At 42.9% G+C, this 7,050-nt stretch overlaps 1 protein-coding gene across 2 annotated transcripts; it reads right to left on the bottom strand.

Annotated features, from left to right (window-relative positions):
- Nucleotides 1-3,352: 3,352 nt before the first annotated feature.
- Nucleotides 3,353-6,646, bottom strand: KBTBD6 (kelch repeat and BTB (POZ) domain containing 6). Of its 2 annotated transcripts, XM_011942969.1 has the most exons (2): nt 6,061-6,646; nt 3,353-5,862 (listed from the first exon to the last, which is right to left on the bottom strand). In XM_011942969.1, exons 1-2 carry the CDS (start codon nt 6,187-6,189, stop codon nt 4,165-4,167), a joined length of 1,827 nt encoding a protein of 608 aa, XP_011798359.1. In that variant the 5' UTR covers nt 6,190-6,646; the 3' UTR covers nt 3,353-4,164. The 2 variants fall into 2 exon arrangements, with proteins under 2 accessions (XP_011798359.1, XP_011798358.1); XM_011942968.1 differs by having other exon boundaries at nt 3,353-6,646.
- Nucleotides 6,647-7,050: the final 404 nt, after the last annotated feature.

Here is a 7,050-nt window from a genome sequence, read left to right as displayed (position 1 = left end):
GTACGATCTCAGCTCATTGCAACCTCTGCCTCCTGGGTTCAAGTGATTCTCCTGCCTCAGCCTCCAGAGTAGCTGGGACTATAGGTGCCTGTCATCAAGCCCAGCTAATTTTTGTATTTTTTAGTAGAGACAGGGTTTTGCCACGTTGGCCAGGCTGGTCTCAAACTCCTGCTCTCATGTGATCCCGCCCACTTTGGCCTCCCAAAATGTTGGGATTACAGGTGTGAGCCACCTTGCTTGGCCTTTTGCCTTCCACCATGATTGTGAGGTCTCCTCAGCCACATGAAACTGTGAGTCCATTAAACCTCCTTTTCCTTATAAATTACCCAGTCTCGGGTACGTCTTTATTAGCAGCATGAGAACAGATTAATACAGACCCTGTCTCTATTTAAAAACAAATCAGGTTATTTAGAATAATAAAACGGGTGTTGAAATTTTTAAGCAGGTATGGCAAAAGAGATCCTATTACAAGTGCTCTTACCTTGGGTCTGATGAGCTTCAGAAATGGGAAACATCCTTGAAATTATAATTATGTCCCTTTTGCTTGGGAATGGATCAAAAGCTTTCCTCAGATTCTCAAGAAGATATAAAAATTAAAAAATAAATCCCTGCTCAATTAAAAATGATGAAAAAGAGCTATTACTACTTAATTTCAATCTTTAATCCATATTTAGACAAGTTAGTGGCTAAATTTGTTTCTATTTTATCCTTTTGAAAACCCTAATACTACTTATCATCTGCATTTAAAAGAATTTACAATAATTTGGGTTCTCAGCTTTTCAGACTACAGGGACATAAATACAAAGGATAATTAATGTCATTCTAAATCTTACAGATGGCAGTCTGACAAATGACATTATATTAAGTGTTTGCTAAAATATGTGTGGATTAATTGGAAAACTATACAATTATGTTGTCATGAAGGGATTTCAGCACTGCAGTGATCCCCAACCTTTTTGGCACCAGGGACCTGTTTCCATGACTAGGGGTATGGGGATAGTTTCAGGATGAAACCGTTCCACCTCAGACCATCAGGCATTAATTAGATTCTCATTAGGAACATGTAACATAGATCCCTTGCACATGCAGTTCACAATAGAGTTTATCCTCCTATGAGAATCTAATGCTACTGCTGATCTAATAGGAGGCAGAGCTAACGCTCGCTTGCCTGCAGCTCACTGTGTGAGCCCAGTTCCTAACAGGCCACAGACCAGTACAGGTCTGCAGCCTGGGGGCTGGGGACCCCTGATTAACTGCACACACAAAAGTTTTATACATTTAGTAGAATCACTGAAGTAAGAAGTCAGGAAGCCTAAGTTCTGGTACCAGTTTTATTTATAATTAACCACATACAAATCACTTTTCTACAAAATAATGGTTAACATCTATTCCTGAATTCACAGAAATATCACAAAACCAAAATCCTTCCCACAATATACTACTATTTAGTCTAAGCTTTAATTCAAAGGTTGAGAATGACGAATTGGAGAATGTCTTTCATACATAAATTGCTTTCCTTAATTCTGCCGATGGGTAATCTGTTTGAGATTAGCACTGTCATGTTTCAATCTTAGAGAACAAAAAGCTATCAACAAGATAATGGTAAAGAAAATGCTAGCCAAAAAATAACACTATTGAGAAATAGGCGCGTATTAAGTGCAATACTTATAACTTCTCTGATGTCAAATGACCAAAATTTAGCCTTAGGGCACTAAAGCACATCTGCCCTTTTGAAGCACATACTAGTACGGCACATTTTATTTCACTAAAAGTGATGTTAAACATGAATGTCTTGTAGACTATTTAAAGAGCCAGTCAAATGGCTAAAAAAAAACCATTGTTTTTTGTTATAACTCTTTTTGTGTCTCCCTCTTCCATTCTCATCTTAGGATATTTTACTCAAAAATTTAGTTACCCACCCCAAACACATTTCTCTCCCTTCTGCCAGGGTGTAACAAATATTAACATTCTGTCACTAGAAAATAAACACTGAAGAGGAATTAGCATGTTAATAAACAAAGATTAAGGAAGGTAATACTAACAGGATAAAGGAAAATGTAGACCATAAGCATCTGGTCATTTATCATGTACATGTATCATGTCAACCATTATATATTAAATCTTCCAGAGGTAAGTACTTTTGTTTTAGTGTGTTTAACAATGTCAGTTTCGTGGGATTTAGTCTCTGTTCCTGGACTTTCTCTTACATTATGGTAACAGAAAAACAAAGACTGGAGCACGGTTTACAGAGAAATACAAAACACATACAAACATCATAATAAAATAGCCATTTATATCACTATTAGAGAAATATTTTAGAGAAAACATACTGTCACCAGTGGCCTCAAATGCCATCATCCACTTATGTTCTTTAACTATCAACTTTGTTTTTCTAAGAGATGGGATCTTGCTCTGTTGCCAAAGCGGGAGTGCAGAGACATGATCATAGCTGCAGCCCTGAACTCCCAGACTCAAGTGATCCTACATTCAAGTGATCCTCCCAAATAGCTGGGACTACAGACTTGGGCCACGATTCCCAGGCATATTTTTTATTTTTGTAGAGATGGGGTTTTGCTATGTTGCCCAGGCTGCTCTCAAACTCCTGGGCTGAAGCAATCCTTCCATCTCAGCCCCCTTAGTTGCTAGGATTACAGGTATGAGCCACTACACCCAGCAACTGTCAACTTGTAATACAAAAATACCTTCAAGCTGATAATCAAGAATATTTAGTGACTTTAAAAAGTTGACAGAGTATTTTCATGCTACACAAAACAGTTCTATACACAGCTTTATAGTTTTAAAGTTCTTTGCTGGCACTTGACTTTATAGTTAACACAATGACTACTGATATCAACGAAATACTGTTTTTAGCTTATATATATTTTCAAAATCAGTATTACCTCACAAAACAGTAAAGAAATATCACTTCTGCTGAAGAATCCTCTAAGATGAACACCAAAACTGTGCAGCTAAAACATATTGAGAATCACATACATTTTTAAGGCAATAGATAAAAATTTATACAATCCAGTGAAATTTATACATGTCCAGCGGAAAAAAGGATTATTCCTCTGATTAAACGAAGCATGTATCAGGTTTAGATCAATACAAATCTACAAAGCAAGTTACTTCTTTTTTAAAGTTTTTTGATGATTTGGTGACACAACCAGAATATAATTTTTTAGATGAAAATTGGTCACTTTGCAAATCTACATCCTAAATTCCAAAATTAAAACGAAACTTTTCAAACAGCAGAATCCTGGTTTGTTATTTTTACTGTCAATGAGCTTATAGCTATTCTCTGTATTATTATAAATGAAATCACCATTCAGTCACTCTAACACACATATACTTTTTTTTGAGACGGAGTCTTGCTCTGTCACCCAGGCTGGAGTGCAGTGGCCCAATCTCAGTTTTCTGTAGCCTCTGACTCCCGGGTTCCAGCAATTCTCCTGCCTTGCCCTCCTGGGTAGCTGGGATTACAGGCACACGCCACCAGGCCCAGCTAATTTTTGAATGTTTAGTAGAGATGGGGTTTCACCATGTTGGCCAGGCTGGTCTTGAACTCCTGACCTCAGGTGATCCACCCGCCTCGGCCTCCCAAAGTGCTGGGATTACAGACGTGAGCCACTGCGCCCGGCCTGCATTTTTTTCTTCATAGAAGAAAACAAAAGTAAAACTTCCCAAATTATGTTTAACTTATAACACATTTTGCAAAGACCCCTTAGGTTAACCATTTTGGAAATCTACATTGTTCCGAAGAAAAAGATAAGCTTTCAAAACACTATCTAGCAATTCCTAATCATTTTTCTATTATAAAAATTAAAATTCAAAAGTTACTGCCACAGTGCTTGTGGCAGTAAACAGAATGTAAAATTTATCAAAAGACTAAATTAGTATCATGAAACATAAACATACTAAATAATCAAATAAATACTGGACCCTCAGCACAGAAAATTATTAAAAGGTTGATTTGAGTGTTAAAATCTGTAATATTAAATCACCTTCGTATTTCAAATATTACTTTTTCTAAACCAAACCAGCAGTTAATCAACTTTTCCTTTCCTTTAGGAACAAAAAAGACATTTAAGATATTTTCCACAACAGTAAAAACAACTTAGTGTTTCAATTCAGTTACAACAAACCCTGCTGATCCTGTGCATTTCACTGAGGCGCTACACGCACCCAAAAATCATCATCAGAAAGAGAACTTGAACTTCCTGACTCAGAGTCTGGCTCACTGAATCCACCTAAGTCCCATTCAGTGCTGGACTCACTTGGTATTTCTTCTTCTTCAGTGAGAAAACTCTGACCAGGTTCAAGGCAGGAAGGATAAACACGAGCAGAGAGGCAAAAAAAGTTAGAATCAAACTGCAAGAGGCCTAATGTGGTACCTATATTAATCCATTGGTCTCCCCTAATATCATATTCATACACAGTCACCCGGTTCTTTTTCCATTGTGGGGTGCGAGAGGTGATGAGCAACAATTTTTGGCCATGCTTGATAATCCGGTAGTTGTTGGTCTCTGAGACCAAGGGAATATTATTCATTTGCCTCCATTCTGCCCTAACTGGGTTGTAGACCTTCATGACTGGGATGTCACAGATACAATAGATCTCCTCATTGAAGACGCACGCTTCCTGAAAGTCATTGCGCTTCAGAGAAACGCACTTCAACCACATATTATGGCTAGGATCATAACAGAACATGCGCTTACTGTTGAGAGCATAGAGATAGTCCCGAATTACCATTAGGTCAAAGGATAAAAAAGAATGGGGCAGTGGAGCCACCAATGCCCACTGATTTCTCTTAACATTGTAGCATTCCACTTCCTTCAATTTAACTCCAGTAATAGGGTCTCGCCCCCCCAAAATGTAGATGTAGCCATTGAGATATGCCACATCCATGCCCTCACGACACAGCAGGCGATCTGCAAGTTGCTGCCAACTATTCTGAGCTGGTTTATACACCCAGAGGTCTGTCCTGGGCTGGGCAGCTAGATAGATATCATGGTCAGGAGAGATACAGACAGCTAAGGTGGTGACAGTCCTAGTGTGAGCCAGACAGGTCAAAGGTGACGGCACTTTGTAAAGGTCCCCCGAGTATGGATCACAGCAGAGAAAGGGATCTCTGGGGTGCCCAAAGAAGATCACCATCTCCTTGGCACACATACCCAGTCTCTGGGGTGGATTTTCTGCTGCAGATACAAGAGAGTTGCTGCTGCTACTGCTGCTGCTGCTGTTTGGCACTGGCACCAGAGACTTGTACAACAGGTCACCATAGCGCATCTGCAGGGCCCCTTCAATAACGTCCAGGCAGTACTTCTTCACGATGGGCTTGGTCAGCAGCCCTTCTAAGTAGTCCTGATCTTCTTCAGTGAAGTGCATCCAGCGCACGCACTTGAAGACTTCTGCAGCACTGGGACCCCGCTCCTTGGGAGCAGCCTCCAGCCACTGCACTGCCACGTGGCACACTGTCTGCTCACTCTCCACATCCAGACTATCCAAGCGCAGGACAGCCAGCAGTTGGGCCAGGGTCAGATCTGCTAGAGTCTCCTCCCGAATTGAACCCATGTGGCTGAGCTGCTTGAAGTTCTGAGCTATATAGGACTGGGCCTGGGATCGCAGCTTGCGATGGCCAAAGGCGTCTGCAAACTTGAGGATGGCCGTGCAGTTGGTCAGGTCAAGACGTCGGGCTAAGAAGGAGGCACAGGCTTCCCGCACATACTCCAGCTGTAGCATGTCCGAGGCCGCGTACAGGCGCTCCACGTTGGCCTCACTGAGAGACACACGACCCGTGTAGCAGTAGTCGACCAACACCTCGAAGGACTCGGCGTCCACATCGTGCATGGTCACGCTGGTCTGCTGGCTCTCGTACATGCCACCTGTGAACATGCTCTTAAAGTAGGGACACGCGGCGGCCAGCACATTGCGGTTGCAGGGGAAGAGGCGACCCGTGCCAGGCCCGCTGCCAGGCGTCACCACCTCGATGGTCACATCACACAGCTGCCGCGCATCGTAGAAGGACTTGAGCTGCGCCAGCAGGGCTGCAGAATGGGCCGTGTCCTTTAATTCCTCTGGACCCGTGAAAAAGGCCGAAACTGTGGGTTTGTGAATCTTCTTGGGCCGCTTCCCACCACGGGGACTGGCGAGGCGGCGAGAGCGCGGGGCGTCTTCCCGGGACTGCATGGTGGAGATGGCGACGGGCGCTGATGGCGAGAAAGGCTGCCGGACCCGGCTCTGGCTCCTCCTCAACCTTCCCTCGCTGACGCTAAGATAGCAGCGTCTCCCAAGAGACCGCAGCACGAGCCCATTTACTGAATTCAGCCCTACCCTGCGGAGCTGCCTCCCTTTATCGTTTAGACAGTAGCTGACTCACCCTCTCTCACTCCCGCGTCCTTTCTCCGCGTCTGCTCGCCTTCACAGGACCCGCTGGCTTGGAGCCGCAGAAGCCGCTACTGCCGCGTGGGCGACAATACTAGGCGCCCAGGAGAACTACCGCTCCCAGGTTGCCTTTCGCGCCCCGAGGGCTGCTGGGGCTCTCGGGCTCCCAGGCCGATACCGAGGGAAAGAATCCGCTTTGCATGTTGGGAATAGTAGTTTGTGTAATATCGCGATCCTTCTGTGGTGTTCGTTGTTTTAACTGACGACACTCGAAAGCGCCAGTTTTCCTAGGTTCTCTTTTGTGGTTTGGAACTTTGGTTTTGGAATCCACAGTAGTCGCCTCGCTCTAGTATGTATTGTTCGACTTGTCTCTTTGAACTGTTTCTTCTTTTGTACAATGTGAACAGTAGTATTTCATGGGATTGTGTGAAGATTAAATGAGTTGGTTATAGGACGCTGTTAATATTTATTGGTTTGTAGAATAATTACTCAGTTCTTAGAATATAAAGGTTCGACAGGTTTTCTTCCAGCCTTTATATATATAGAAAAAAAGGAAGCATCACTAATGTGAACTTATGAGCCTGTAGGAAAACAAAGAACAATCCCCGAAAACAGAAAACCTTGCAAATGCCAGCAGAGACCCCTTTTTGGGTGTGTGTGTGTGTG

The sequence above is a fragment of the Colobus angolensis genome, unplaced genomic scaffold (assembly GCF_000951035.1).
Source record: "Colobus angolensis palliatus isolate OR3802 unplaced genomic scaffold, Cang.pa_1.0 Scaffold214, whole genome shotgun sequence".
NCBI lineage: Eukaryota > Metazoa > Chordata > Mammalia > Primates > Cercopithecidae > Colobus > Colobus angolensis.
This window is presented reverse-complemented; position numbering and strand designations above follow the sequence as displayed.